General features: G+C 35.7%; 1 protein-coding gene across 3 annotated transcripts in view; it reads left to right on the forward strand.

The window, feature by feature from the left end:
• LOC139814307 (uncharacterized) overlaps positions 1 to 16820 on the forward strand; it is a 62117-nt gene that overhangs the window by 41541 nt on the left and 3756 nt on the right. For all 3 annotated transcript variants that reach the window (XM_071780487.1, XM_071780485.1, XM_071780486.1), the window contains 8 exons: positions 11680 to 12046; positions 12452 to 12736; positions 13162 to 13435; positions 13714 to 13918; positions 14319 to 14503; positions 15277 to 15472; positions 15999 to 16211; positions 16463 to 16693. In XM_071780487.1, coding sequence (XP_071636588.1) covers positions 11680 to 12046; positions 12452 to 12736; positions 13162 to 13435; positions 13714 to 13918; positions 14319 to 14503; positions 15277 to 15472; positions 15999 to 16211; positions 16463 to 16693 — 1956 coding nt within the window. The remainder of the gene's footprint in view (positions 1 to 11679; positions 12047 to 12451; positions 12737 to 13161; positions 13436 to 13713; positions 13919 to 14318; positions 14504 to 15276; positions 15473 to 15998; positions 16212 to 16462; positions 16694 to 16820) is intronic.

Raw genomic sequence — 16820 nt, forward strand, 5'->3', positions numbered from 1 at the left:
GGGATATATAATTCATACATACGCTCGGAGATCTTATACCCGATAAGAGCGCATAATCCGTATACCTTTCAGCGAATTATGCTCTTGAATAGATACAATGATTAGGCTAAATAATATCATTTGCAGAACAGTTTTGAATAATTAAAATCCCATTGAATGCACCTAAGTTACTTAAGTACACGATTTTAAAAACGTAATGATTCAATGAAAATAAATAATAGGCAAGCAGCACATAATAATTAATAAACAGCAAGAATGAATTCTTTCAATATCCAAGGCAACAAAATATGGATTGGATCTCTGTTTTTTCTAGCAAAAGTTATTATTAATATTTATGCAATTTATATTAAATTTCTTAGCAAGTAATCTCGAACATCGAAAATCCTAATTACATTTTAACATTAAGATCTTATAAAAATTAGATCAGGGTCAAATGAGAACCTCATTGAAATTCAGAATGAAAAATTTCGCGCAATGTAGGGCAAAAAGAAAACGTTATATAGAGGAAAAAGCAAAATGTCGATAATAAATGATATTAGCGTTTGATTATAGTTCTACAAGATTGTAATCGATACTTTCTCGTTGCGCTAACTGATAACATTCGCACTCTCGACTTAAATTGAAGTGCGAATTTAATGACGATTAATAACTATAATATAGCGATAATAGAATGTCCTAGATACTCCTGCACCTCTACAATGAGTGATTTTGTAAATTCTATCGGGACATGAAAATCAACTTATGTCCCATATTGAACCATTAATTTTAATATAAGAGCAATGTCTCTGTCTCTGTTGCTATTAATTTTAATTATAATTATTTTTGTCTCATGATATAAAAATATAAAAATTTTTGGAATTCTAATTTAAATCGCATTTATAAAATTATATATATATATTTATACATAAATAAACTATTTTTATCTCATATTAATAAAAAGTTATAAATTCTATGAAGTTTTTTTTAGTTTTCGAGGATATTTTAAATTTTTTATATCAAACCGCATTTTGAGCAGTAATGACTGTAGCAAAAAAGACGTGAATGCGTTTTAATGTGTTATTTTATATTTGTTAATAAAAATAATTTATTATATTATATACGTACTTGAGCGCACCTAAATAATTTATTCTTTATATTATTTATATAAAAAACACTGCTGTTACAAAAAGAAGAAATAATGTTTCATACTAAATCTTAACGTAATATACAAACGAATAATATCTTATCACGATTTTGTGAACGTGACACAGGAATATTGAACCATGCCATCGAGTGAGCATTAAGCATTATTTAGCTACCTCGATCAGCACAAGTAGAGATTAAATTCTCATGACTCCACAAGAATGTGACTACCCATTACAAGACATCGCGAGTTTTATTTCAAAATTCATTAAACAAAATTGAACAAAATGTGATTTACCCTGGTAAAAATTTAATAATGGTTACCGTTCTGCTCATTCGTATATAGACAGTGTCCAATCTTCTAGTTAGAATGTTAGATCATATTTAAACGATAAATTCTTTGATAAAATAAAACCTAAAATTTTAATTTGATTTTTTTATGCTGCTCTCATATTTGAATTATTAGAACCATAGAACCGTACATTTCTATTTTCTACAGCGTTTTGTTTGATTAATGAACAGAAGCGAAAAGAGCAACGAACGGTGCATAAAGTTCAATGTAGTAACGCAATAGCACGGCTGACGTTAATTGGCCGGTTCTACTGATGCGCCTGCAATAAAGACGCCAGGCATCGGCTGAACCAACCAGAAGGGTGCATTAGCCGTGCAGTCAAACAACCGTGCAGCCCGACGCGTGCATCTCTGCATCGTGATGCAGCGGTATCCTCGCCATCCTCGGACCAAGACCTTCGGCGTCTAGGTGTTTGCCGGGGGTCTACGAGCGTGACGTGATTCTCCGCGTGGCAATTACCTAGCATCTCTCTATGAGCCATGTAACAATGTTGCGGCACAGGCCGGTTACTCAAAGCGCTCTCCGTAGGTCGATCCGCAAATAAAGATATGTAATTTATGCACATGTTGTGAATATCAAGATCGTGGCGTTGCGTGAAAAACGAAACATGTTTACCCAATGAAAACGTGTAATATTATGCCTCTGACATTACGCAATATGATTGCTTTCAAGAAGTATGTTACAGTTGAATTTATTTAAAGGCTAGAATTATAAAGCGCGATGACATTAATCCTCGAATGCATTAGACATTTTCTCGCTCTATATATATATATCTATAAATATATATATGTATATGTATATGTATATGTATATGTATATACATGTACAAGGAGATATAAAGCTGAGAGGCATCTTTCCGAATAAACGTTAAAAATGTTACTCAATGAATTCAAAACTTAGAAAGCCTAGAGTGTCTTGAACTATGCTATTAAATAACTAATAAAGGTAAATGAGACATAAAAAATTGAATGAAAACTGTGTATCTTGATTGACCGTGCCTTCTGTTATAATTTGCAGCGTGCCATGTACGCGTTATTACTAAAATTTCACTTTCTCCGTTGATCTTAATAACAAAAGGCCTTAACGTAATGACCCGATCTTTATCATTACTGCAATCAAATTATTTCGTTATTGCATTTCACGTACACGCCTCTCAAGTACGATTGCATTCAGATTGTCGGGAAAATTTCACGTTCATGACTAACTCCTCGTAACGATCAGCATACTCTGCTTTTTCTATATCGCAACGGAACATGCAAAAACGAAGGTCAGCCTTAGTGAAACTTGGAATTAAAATTAGACGCATATCAAGGAAATAAAATATCTTATTTATATTAAAATTTATATTAAAGTTAAAAAGAATAATTATACAATTTTTTTAAATATTTTACGTAACATTGACAACATCGAGGATTTCAGTCTCTTGTACGGATTTTAAATAATAAATTTACTTAGTAATCAAAGTTGAGATTGGTGATATCGTGTATCGCATGAACACATAAAACTGATGTGCGCATAAAAGTTTTGTTCTGCAATACGCTATTTTATATCTACATCATCTGCGTCGTTTACTGAATATGCTTAAATCTTATCTCTCATTCATACGATAACTAACTCGTCGAAATGAATGGCTTCTTAATTATATTTATTATCCTGTAATAATTATAATAATTATAACAACCATATAATTCATAATTATCGGTCCTCGTACGTCCGAAAAGCGACAAAAAAAGCGTCGAGAGATGCTCGAACGCGATAATGGCCGAATATTATATCAGAAACACTGCCGTTCATCGGCAGAAGGGAAAGTCATGGGAATATTTTACGATCGCAATCTATATATCGTGTTAGGCGAGCGGTACCGATAATTACGGTACTGCGGAAATTACAATGCGTGAACTAGCGTCCAAGTCGGATCGGTCAGCCGCTTGGTCGGCGTAGAAAAAAGAACTTCTCGATATATCGGCCGATTCCGAAGGTGAAGTCCGCAACTTTGTGTCACGATCTCCAATGAAAGTACTTTATTGCGAATTGCTCATGCGAGCATAAATTGCGGCGTGGGAGACGATCGGAGGAAACTTGCTGGCTAGGTACTTGAACCAGGAGTTAGTAGATTCTAACGATATTGCTGACCGTGAAATTTATTCCTGTGCGTGTGCGTATAAATAGGTACTTCCGGCGGCAACGACGACGCAGTGGCGGAATAAGCCTTTCTCTTATAACGATCGCTCAAGCGAATCATTTATTTAAGTGTCCCGCGATCGTCTTATTTGCACTACGGAGGCGCTAGGAAAGCAAATGTTCGCCCGCGGCTAACGCAATCGCGGTGAGGATCTTTACGAACGACGATGAAGATCAAGCGAGAACATTGGCCCCGACGCTCAGTATTAATTATCGATTAATTGCCCGGCCGAGCCGAGCCGAGCCGCGCGGTAAGGCGTCAGGCAATCGCGTTATCTCAAGGTCCGCAGGAAATCGGTCGGTTCTTACAATTAGTGGTTCTAGCGGTAAGTCGGTAACGACTTTATTCTTGTTTTGGAGATAAATCACGTGGAAACGAAACGTTAACTTTCGAAGACGGATGAGCAATTAAGAGGAGAGCAAAGGTGCGAGGTACTTTTCGATCTCAACTTAGATGAACGTTTAGATAAATGGATGATAGACGGAAGAGCTTATTTTTTATATGCGACGAGTCAGTCTTCTATCATTCTGGACACATTAAGATCTCTTAAATCAGTCTAGATTGGTGTGAACTACGCGGATGTAGAACGTTGCGATCTTCCATCAGCAATTGCAGCATGTTAAAAGGGCACTTTTCGACACTTTCCCAGCCTTCCTGGGATATCTTTCACGTCAAGTCGTAACGGCAATCATGAGGAGAAATATCTCTCTCTCGCGCGCTTGATCTTCGGTTTAATAAGAGAAACACACTCGGTTCTCCACAGCGAGCACTTTCAATAATGCGCCGATCGAGCTGGAAATTGACGTACGCTAATGATGAATACGTTCCCCGAGATAATTTCTCCTATCACGATGCACGTGGCCGCGACTAACTTTCCGTATGTCGTAGGTTGTAATTTGAAACACACAACTCCGCACAGTACCGGAAAGACCCTCCCTCGATTTGCGGAGCAAATCGTTGTTATTACGTCCATTAGCGCAATCGAGGCGGCCTTTACGTGCCGTCATTACCGATCTTAACGCGACCGCTCCTCTTGTCACGTCGACATAATCTCTTTTCTCTCCCCGTTTCTCAGTCTTTTTCCGTCTCTCTCCTTTCGCGCAAGCATGTATCGGCGGCGTTGCAACGGCGAGAGCAACTCTTCGAGCCGTTCCATAAGATGAGACGAGGGCAAGGACAAGGCCAAGTTTGTGAGCGGATCATCACACTTTCCATCTGCATTCCCTCCGGCTTATGTACTTTTCAGCTAGATCTTTTCAAGTAACCACAGATTGCTTCGCAATTCCACTGTAATCGAGTCCTTTTATTTTTTGAATTTCGCGAAAAAAATTTGCTAAAAAAATACATTATTATTAAATCTACATAAATTTTTTTAATTTTAATGGCAATAAAATCTAGATTAATGTAAGAATTTTGACTTAATAAGTAATAAGAACTTTTTAGATAAAGAAAAAATAACTATTATATGTATAGCTATTTTTATAATTGCTGCAGATCTGATAATAAAATTCTTACGTATATACTCAGGTTAGTAATTTTTTGTAAATCAGTTTCTTAAATGAAACAGTATAAATTAATTGAATTAAGCGAACCAAGCTTGCGAAGATCCTCTGTACATTTTTTGCTTGCAAAACGAGGTCGAAGGACTGCGATCAAGATGCGACATTAAGCGTACTCGACTCGATACCGTCGCATCATAAGCCGACTGATGCTGGCATTTTATTTGAACTTTCACAAGACGGATCGCAATCTCGGTCTAGTGACTCCCACGGTAAATATCAATAACATGCATATATGGTGAGAAGAAAATCCGATCCTTCTGAAGCGTTCAAGGCAGATATAATGACGCGAGATCTTTCTCATTCGTGATTTTTTGCAACTTGTAGCGCAATCGTCGGAAACATATCTCTTCTTCACGCAGGTGTTAATCACTTCACACTTTCGTTCTCGCTGATACGATGAATCAATAGTTCCGTAAATATGAGAGCTCGCATAGATCCTTATCCTTCACACAATTTGGCACGCGAGCACTTAACTGCTCGAAAGTGCACTTTTATTTATCACGCAATTCCGTGATTCCGCTCTCACTTCCTCGCGCATTGCATTGTCCGTTTGTAAACGTTACTTTTGCATCTTTTTATCTTTAAGATCACACTGAAGAAATCACTATCGTAATTAATCCGTTAAAAAAATGATAGTATTATCCAAGATTAGTATACAATTTTATTTAAAATAAATTAAAATAAAAATTTTAAATGTTACTTCGTTCACATTTACTTTTCCAGAAACAACACGAACACCCGTTACGTGCGCTTCAAATTCTGCGATATCTTACTACTGCGGTGTCTTACGTGTCTTGTTTGACATTTAGTTGAATTAACTACTAGGAGATCATTAATTATGCTCGCTTCGACCGTCGCTCCTGATTTCGTAGAAGACGTCGATGTACTCGCAAACGATAATGCTTTATTGCCTGGAAAGTATCAATGAACGAAAACACAATCGCTAATAGTTGTGAAATTTTGTATAATATCACGAATTCTTGCTCTGTCTTGTATTGTTGCTCACAACTTTTTTCAAAAATGTTTTTAAACGGTACATGTATAGTCTTGAAACACTTCCTCTGACGCTGAAAGGATGGTCCAATTTCATTCAGATATCAAAAGCAGTCCAAATAAAACAAAATAAAATATATGGAAAAAGGAACTGTCTGTTCTGAGTTGTAAAAAACTGAGTTGGTTGAAAGGCGGTTCCGTTCAGTTAAAGCTGTTAAAGTAACATAAGATAATTAATGGGGGCGGATACCGACGTCTCTGAAGGGTCTTGCCAGGCGTGAACTTAATCACACGCCAGAAATGTGCATTATTATGCAGGGTGTCAAATTGCGTGAAAGAAAAGGAAAGAGATGTGAAGTGATCGAAGAAAGTGCGACTGACCGGACACGCGAGATCGCGTGCCAATCAACCGAAAATGAGCTGTAACTTCTGTTTCGATACTAGAAAGGCAACGTTAAATCTTTGACTGCAAATGACGTTTCTTTTGTAAGATTGTAAATTGAATATATTGAATATAAGTATTGTATGAAATAAAGAAAATAGTATACTTTATTAATGCAATACAGAATGAAACAGAAAGAAATTTGACATTAACAGGATAAGTATTTACATTCAGAGAAGAAATGAATGGAATTTTAAATCTTTCAACTACTACGATTTAAGAAAATTATAACAATCTTTATAGCTTACAGGTGTAAATTAAACAAGCAAAATAGAAGAGTAAGCAATTCATGCATAATATATAAATTGCTGCTGGTGTAAAAACGAAAATTGCAAAGAGCACGGTACAGAGAAATATGCGATGCTCAGAGTTTATCTCTCAATTGTCGAATTTGATGGGTTTTCTCTGAATGCTTTCACCGATTTTTCTAATTCTTCTTCTGGCGCAAACATAAAAAAAAGAAATCAATGCCAATCACCAAAGCACGCGGAAGAGAAAATTATGTAAATTACACGTTGTGCCGTGTTTGTTTTTTGTGTCATTACACGAGTTCGACGTCAAGTTAGATGATCAATACTCTCGCGAAAGCTCGAATTATAGTAGAATACATATAATTAACTCGAAAGTAACGTTTTTCGTGTCGAAATTTAGATAGTTAATTTCAGTAGAAACGATCGAGACGTTTGCGTTTCGCGACATTTGCTACGGAGAACCTGCAACTTCTCGACGTTCTGCTTTGGTACGTCTATATTCATAATCCGACCAGCTCTACGATATTATATAAAAGCGAATATATCAAAATGTAGAATATCAGTTGACGGAGCGCGCATTGCAGAAGTCGCTCGTTACGTCAGCAGCGATTATATGGACAATCGCGAGAGCATCGGTCTTGCCTCAGGATGTACCGTTACTCGGAAACCGGTCGAACAATCGTGGCAGGCGGTAAAAATAGCAGTGTGGCGAATTAATTGCCGCGCGAAAGGAGCGGCGGGGCAGCGTGAAAGCGTGATTTTGTCTTACTTAATTCATTGTTTTTTTTTCCTTGCACAACTGTGACTTACGACTAAATCGTTTTACAACAACGCCGTCACCCATCCCGCCCGGTATAATAAACAGCCAAGTCGCGAGGGCTAGTCGTTACACGCCCGCATTATGCACTCGCTCTAAATGACGCGACCGAGCTAGCACGACGTTGCTTCATCGCCGCATTGTCATCGTCACGGCGAGCATCCATGTGACGGTTCCTACCGGGCGCGCAAGTGGATTTTTCACGGCAAAGATTCAGAAATCTCTTTTGTCTCAGACTTTCTTCAATAAAAACTTCTTTTTAACGAAACACGAATATTTAAAAAAAATATTCTAAGAAACCTGGCCCTTCGTACGTACTAAAAAATTCAGCGCAGAATTTATAATTGAAACACGCAATGTAATTTATATATTTTCTTAATATATAAATTAAATTCATAGTTTTATATACTGTTTATTTGTTAAAATTAAAATATTGTATATTCTATTAAAATATATATGTATAAAATTTGTACATGTTACATGTACCTATCGTCTTTGAGCAACACACATAAAATCGTGACTCAAAAATATATTTTTAAATCCAAGTGCGTAATGAGATTTACAGCATGTTTTTCTGTTCCCATTATTGTTTTGCAAATATTAAGTGCAAAATGAATTTTTTTGCAATCTTGCGTATCATACGGAAATGTATCATACACCTATAAAACGTATAATCAACGTGAAAGCATCAATCAATAAATAATGTTCTCGACAATACAGACTCTCGCGGATTACAGGCTCTCCCAGGCGATAACTGGCGGATGAAAAATTCTTATATGGACAAACAGGCATGACTTACGGAACTGGACCATAGTAAGTCGTTCGTTATTTTGTCGACTGGCGGATAAATTTCGTAGAATCGGCGTGCGGCAAAATAGCGAAATGCAACACGGTGGTGCTGCGCACCATGACTTTTATCGGAGTATAAATCATTCGGCAGTCGGAATGGTATTTCTCGCGGTGCGTTACGGCCAGAAAACTCCGACTTCGATGTCTATCAGATCGACGTCGATCCAACTCGATCGGACAGATCGCAGGAACTCGTAATTCAATACGTGCCCCGTTACATCACTCGCCGTGTAACACGTAACGATTCTGATGGGAAAAAATTAACTAGCGCACGGCGCGCATTTGTAGTATTTGTACCCCGATGCAATTTCGCGGGGTCCGAAACGCGACCGATCGCAGAATTAATCGCTCACATTAAGTCGTCTACGTAATCACAGAATGAATCAGAGTAGAACAATCCAGAGTGATTTACAGCGTCATTGAAAACAGACAAACAATTATAAATATAAAAAGATTTCAATAATTAAGGAAAAAATAATTTATATAACATTTTGAATAGATTTGGATTTATGAAATGTAATTTCTTTTGAAGTTAAAGACTTCAAATATCTCGAAATAATATGAATTAAAATGTAGTTTTGTTACTTTTATATTATTATAAAAGCTTTTTGGTCACACACAAAATTAATTTTCAATTGTACCTATCTGATCCCGAATTCGCTGCAAACGAATAATTTTCAAAAATTTTATTAAATTATTTTAATATTCTTTTATTGGCTTATAACTTTTTATTTTAATCTATTGTGTACATAATATGCTAGTGATGTGTATTCAAGGATGTTGCAGAAATTTTCTGCGGTTATCTCGGTAACAATCTCAAAGAGACGCTGCAAATCATTACACTGAAAGAAAGCAATTCGATAAAAAGTAAGAAAATAGTTTCGCTTGAGTATAAGAACGGGAGATGTCGGTGCCACCGCAAAGAAGCGACACAAAGTTGTGTTACAGTAATAATCACGCTGAACTTGTTGCAGTTATTGAAAAACGCCATTTTCGTTTCCTGTCGACAAAGATTGTAAATTTGCATTGATTTTTCACATATAGATGTATGATTAACGAAGTGCATTCGCTCAGTATAAAAATACCTAATATTTGATTCCAATACAATTTTTTTATTTTTGGCCAAATTAAAAATGTAAAATTTATATGAAATAAATGTAAAATCTGATTTAAAAGACAATTTTATATTCAATATTTTAAGATATTGCTTAATTAAAATTAATGTAACATTAATTATTGTAATGTAAAAATCGGGCAATAATTCTAGATTTACATCATATAAACTAGAATGTTATTGAATTCGTACTTATCCGATCGAGCATTTACGATCAATCGGTAAAACATCATATCTGTAAAATCCCACGAGATAGATCTGAAGATCTTACAACAGACAATGGTAGCTGATCTTTACTAATATAGCGCATTCTATCGCATTGCAGTATGCCTTTGCTGACGTCAAACGTGACTTACAATACGCGAATAGTTTTCTCTTTCTTTTTGATTCATGGAATTCTGTGTCGAAGAAGCTAATCTGATCTGTTATGCAATGACGAAATTAATAAAGGTACTTTCTGAAAATAGCAATATCCGATAACGATCATCCAATTACATACAAATACATAGAAATTTCAATCTCAGATATTTAAGTCTCGGGTATTGATACTATTAAAAAAAGTTGGATTGGAAGTACGAAATAAAATTTTTTAGAATTTCTTAATTTCTCATAAATTTTAAAAAAATATGCTTGTTTACGAAAAGTGGAACTTAGACTCAATGCAAAGATATACATAGTTACAGTTTAATATACTCACTTATTTACAATCGATAAAAATAAAAATATGTAAAGCCTGTGAAGGTTTTATAATATTGCGAGTACAAATCACTTAATTCGCGACTAAGAAGACGCGTAGGATCTCTTAAATTACAATCGGAATATACCTCTCTAAACAAGAATGCCGTTTTATATCTGCGCAGGAATGTCAGGACTTCATCGAACTTTCACGTCTTGTATTCAAGTGCACTTATTAGACCTAATCTAAATCTGACAGTATTGCGAAAAAGGCAGCTTTCTACTCTACTCGAAAATCATTTCCGCTCTCCGGACGATATTCTGATTTTCTGAGCTACGACCCAATTGTCCGCGAACGTAATAAGTATGTACAAACATTGCGGGACTGCAAATCGCGATGGAAAGTTTTAGAAGATTTTGCAGAATATCAATTTACATTGAAAATGTTCGATTCGGGTGTTTCGACTTCGATGTACACGTAGCTATTCATGAATTGTTGCAAATTGAAAGAAATTCTATTAAACGTGATACGTAACGAGTTGAATTACTGTAGTCAAACTTTTCCTGCTTCTTCTGCATCGTATTCTCACACGACTAATCAATTCCGGAATAGAAACAGAAAGACAGCTCGTAATGATAGAGTTACGCCACCGTTCGTAACTTACGACAAAATAATGATATATCACACGCTGGTCGTACAAAAATTCGCGAGTAACAAGGGACTACTATTTCGCAAGTTGGAAATCCAGTGTGTTTACGAATAGAAGAATAAATGCCTAGACACGAGTTCTGTTTTATATCTTTTATGGCTTCTCATTTAAAATTTTCTTGTGGAAAGCTATTTTCTATTGCAATTGAATTAATCTGTGAAACGGAAAGCTAACAAGACTTTGCGTTTTGCGCAAGTTATTACTAAATTAAGAAGAATGAAATTTCTCAGAAATAATATTCTGCAATATTCTGTAAATAACTCGAATGCATAACGTTAAGAAAATATTTAAAAAAATATTAATGATGTTTATTTTTTCTGAAATTTGATAAAACTGCATTTTGTCTGTTTTCAATCTCACTATACGTCAAAGTAATTAAAGATAAAGTTTGAATAATCCTATGAGAACGACATAAGCTCACACGCACATAACTTTTGTGTGTATTAATTAACATTTCATATGCATGTTAACTATTCTTAAAATGTACCTTGCTTAAATGGACCTGCTTCTTGCATTGATTACATTTTAATCTAATATTTCTTATTGTTTCTTCTTTAATTGAATACTAGCTATATCTCTCTCGAATTTTTATTCGAATGTCATATATTAGTTCCAGATCAAGTAACAGCGGCTCAGTCAGTGTCGTCCTTCTGGAGTCCCGTCAAATCAACCAATATCTTCTCTCAAGACAACCGCGGGACTTTCTTCCCTACAGCCCATGGCCTGGTGCAAACTCACCCGACCAGTGGTGTATTCCGTAGCGGTTTCGGCGGGGAGGACAACCTCGGCACTCGGGGAGTGACGATGAGGCCGCCGAGGACGCGGCCTCTCAATTATAATGAACGCTCTACCGCCGAATTGCGCCGAAATCCGTCGCTCTCATCGCCTGACGAGTGCGCTCGCGCCTGCCGTGAGAACGAGCCCCCCAGAATATGCTATTATCACTTCACACTCGAGCATTACACCGTACTCGGCGCGTAAGTACATCTCTACGAAGTATTTTCGATTAACTTTTAACGATAGAAGCTGTGTAAAACGACTAAAAAAAATTATTATATTATTTTATATTTATAATTTTTAAAATTTAGGATATTACTTTATTTAATAATTATTTTATTTACATAATTACTTTATCATTTTATTTAGTAATATTAATATTGTTTTTATGTATGGTTCGCAAAGCAAATTATAATTTATAATTTTTACACAAATAATCTTTTTCCAGAAAAATAGATTTTCTTTTAAATTGGTATTAATTTTTATTGACAAAAATATTGTTGAAAACTGAGCTGCTCTATATGTCTATATAGAGTTGCAATTTTTTTAGGATATATGTATTGCTTAACTTTTTTAACTAGTATTGTGTAAACATGAATTTTCAGAGCGTGTCAAATATGCACGCCGAACGCTACCAACACCGTGTGGAGCGAGTGTCAGTGTGTCTTGGCGGACGGAGTGGAACGAGGTATCTTAACCACGAACAGGATGATCCCTGGACCGAGCATTCAGGTGTGTCAGGGTGACAAAGTCGTTATTGACGTAGAAAATCGTATAGAAGGAATGGAAGTCACGATTCACTGGCATGGCGTATGGCAAAGAGGATCTCAATATTACGATGGTGTACCTTTCGTAACGCAGTGTCCTATTCAATTGGGTAATACGTTCAGGTACGTAATCTTACTTTTAGCAAATATATATTTTTTATAACAAATTTATATCGTTTATTGAAGAAAAACTGTAATTTTTAATTATTTGCTGATATAGAGCATGTAATTTTTTTTTATTTTTGTAGATTATCTCCGTTTAATAAAATGACAAAACATTTTATTAAATTTGTCATAATTTGAAAAAACTGAGAATTTTACTTGATGTTTTAAAAAAAGACGTCTAAAGATTTAAGAAGCTTATACATCATTTTAAAATGATATATATAATGATTATCGAAGAAATGTCTTCATAAATGCTTTTCAAAATTTGAATTAAGCTTCATAAATATACAACATACACATTTAACATATGTATACATTGTAAAATTTACATGAAAATTTTATGATTCATAAAATAAAATAAAATAATTATGTGGCATATGAAGGTATCAATGGACAGCCGGAAATGAGGGTACACACTTCTGGCATGCTCACACTGGCATGCAAAAAATAGATGGTGTCTACGGAAGCGTAATAATCCGACAGCCACCGAGCAAGGATCCCAACAGCAATCTGTACGATTACGATTTAACCACGCACGTAGTACTCATCAGTGACTGGTTCCACGAGAGCGCTATCGAACGTTTCCCTGGCCGCCTTGCAGTCAACATTGGTCAAGCACCAGAAAGCGCGCTGATCAACGGGAAAGGTCAATTTAGGGTACGTTACTTATGGATATTAATTGATACTGAACAGAGAACAATATTATCTAACATTATTAGATAAGCAGATTTTAATTTACAATTTATGACACAATTTTTTTCCAAGCAGATTTATATTTCTGAATATAAATTGCGAATAAAATTTACGATTTTTCAGACATTTCATGCAACGTGTAAATTATTGTAAAAAAATGAATTTATATTATAATCACCAAACGGATATTTTTTATTTTCTAATATTTTGTTGCATTAACAGCTTGTATTTTTTTATTGCAGGATCCTAATACCGGTTTCATGACGAACACGCCTCTCGAAGTGTTCACGATAACTCCAGGCCGTCGTTACCGATTCCGATTGATTAATTCCTACGGATCAGTATGTCCCTCCCAAATTACAGTCGAGGGTCACACTCTCACTGTTATCGCCACCGATGGTGAAGCAGTGCAGCCAGTACAAGTGAATACCATAATTTCATTCTCAGGTAAAGCAACTAATCCAAATTCATTAAAACTTTTTTATTAAAATTAAGCAATTATTGAATAAATTATTTATGAAACAAAGCAAGCAGAAAAATTATTAAAAAGATGATTAATTTTTTTTTATATTAGAACAATTATAGATCACAAAAAATATATATATAACTAAAGCGTGCTGAAGCATGTTGTAAATGCATGAACTTAATAAGTTAAAATGTCATTTGGCAAATAATTAATTCAGTTAAATGCTTGATTTAAATAATGATATCGAGGAAAATTATTTCTATGACAGATTTGATTGAACACAATCAGCGCCTTAATAGTGCGTTCTTCTCAAGACTGATAAAAGTTGATTCCAATGTCAATCCTGCACCAAGTGGCATATACAGTTGTACTCTCTCTTAGGTGAACGTTACGATTTCGTCATAAATGCCGATCAGCCTGTCGGCGCTTATTGGATTCAGCTTCGTTCTCTCGGAGAATGCGGAATTCAGCGGGCGCAGCAGCTGGGTATTCTGCGATATGCTCGTGGTCCTTATCAACCATCTACTCTACCGCCTACGTATGACTTTGGTCTTCCTCAGGGCGTTGTAAGTATATTTATTTCTTATATTAAGAAATCAAAGATATACGTATCATATAGCTCTTCGTTTGACGTAAAGACAAAATTAAATTTTTCTCATAAAATTAAAATACATCCAATTTCTGTGATCTTATGAAATTTTTTCTCAGTATGCACTGCCATCTGTGCGAATGAGACAAGTGAAGAAACGCTACATAGATCGTAAAAATAAACTATAATTTTTTATTTAAATTTAAATTCTACAATATAATATCTGTACGTTTCAACTAAGACATCAATTTTAATGTGACTTGTATATATTAACGAAACGTAACAGAGATAGATTTGAACATTATCCTCAAACGATACAATAGAGAGCTTCCTAATCTATATCAGTTATAGAAGAAAAGATGTGCGTAAAACATTTAAAAATATTACGCAAAATATTAAGTATAGAAGAAAAATTCTGATAAATTGAAATTGAATTAAAATCCCTTCAAATTTAAAATCTTTTTATTTAAAAGAAAAATTTGTCGAATGGCTATAAATTATAATTCAGAATACATTTTTGAAAGGATTAATGCGACTATATTACAAGCAGTGAGGAAGTAATATGCTTTTATATTGCATAGAATACGCTTCGTGTTAGATATTAAGTGTAAAAAAATTAATTGTATACGATGTGAGCTTAGTACAACACAATTTTTAGTTGTTAGAAGTTATAGACTTAAGAATGCCTTTTAATAAATTAATAAAGATCAAGGCGCAAGGAACGAACCTTCAAGCATCTTTTCTCTTCAGGTCCTGAATCCTCTGGATGCCATTTGCAACCGACCGCGCGAAGATGCGATTTGCGTGAGCCAACTGAAGAACGCTCGCCACATCGATGAGGGTATTCTGCAGCAACGCCCTGACGTGAAGATCTTCCTGCCGTTCCGCTTCCTGTTGTACAGACCAGAAGAGGTCTTCCAGCCGCAGACCTACAATCGCTTCCTCGGTAAGAAAGCGCTAATAACTATCTTAATTCGCAAAAAAAGCAAACGCATCACGCGATGATTGCGTATGATTTTGGCGTAGACGCTGCATTTTCTTAGGCTTTCTTAGAAAGATGTGCCCCTTTGAAAAGGGATACAATTTAGGTACGCGTTGCATGCAACACCATGCGATCCCTAAAGCTACAAAAATTACGCGAGGTATTTTGCTAGGTACTTCACAAAATACATTTGCTATGGCGGTATTTTTTTTTCGAGGCTCGATAATATAACAAACTGAATAAAGCACAAATCATTCGTTTGTAATATTGAAACGGAATGAAACGTACAGAGTGTTCCGGAACCATCGTTGTGTCTTCCAATTGCATATATTTTAATTCATTTGAGGTTTTAAAGTTTTTTAAACAAAAATATACATATAACTTTTTGTAACATTTTACACGATTTTTAAGCTCTTTCACTTTAGAGTTTATTTTACATTGATTTAATATACGAAAAACGATTCACTGTAGAATTCCAATATGTCCGCAGTTGCGCCGACCGGTGACCACGTGATTTCCCTCGTGGATGAGATCTCGTTCACGTTCCCGCCATCGCCTCCAATCTCGCAGCTTGAGGACATCCCACCTGAACAATTCTGTAACGGTGATAATAGACCAGCTGATTGCGGCGCCAACTGTATGTGTACACATCAGGTCGACATTCCATATAACGCGGTCGTCGAGGTGGTTCTCGTAGACGAAGGTATGCACACCGCATTCACTATGATTATACTATAGCTATCCTTCAGACAGACTATTCCGGTATTGAATAAAAAGATGCACTTCAAAGAAATTTCGTTAAAAAGGAGCGCAAAATTTTCAAGTCTTATATTTTTGATCCTATAATTTCTTTTTTATTACAACACAATTTTTTGATTGTGAAACAAATTTGTTTTCATTAATCTTATGAAGCTACGTAATTTTTTTTAAGCCTTTGTGTATGATTGATTACAGTACAACAACCCAACCTGTCGCATCCATTCCACTTGCACGGATACGCGTTCAACGTAGTCGGTATCGGCCGTTCTCCCGATAGGAACGTGAAGAAAATCAATTTGAAGCACGCCCTCGATCTCGATAAGAAAGGTCTCCTGCACAGAGAGTTCAACCTGCCCCCCGCTAAAGACACCATCGCTGTTCCCAACAACGGTTACGTCATCTTCCGCTTCCGCGCGGACAATCCGGGTAAGTTAACAAGGACAATTGAAAACTTCTCGCGCGATAGTCCGATGAGATGCAAAGCGGCTTCCGTTCGTAGCTGCTCGCATAATTGCGAAAGTTTGCACGGCAGTCACGGCACATTTGCATGCAC

Source organism: Temnothorax longispinosus, chromosome 6, assembly GCF_030848805.1.
Source record: "Temnothorax longispinosus isolate EJ_2023e chromosome 6, Tlon_JGU_v1, whole genome shotgun sequence".
NCBI classification, from domain to species: domain Eukaryota; kingdom Metazoa; phylum Arthropoda; class Insecta; order Hymenoptera; family Formicidae; genus Temnothorax; species Temnothorax longispinosus.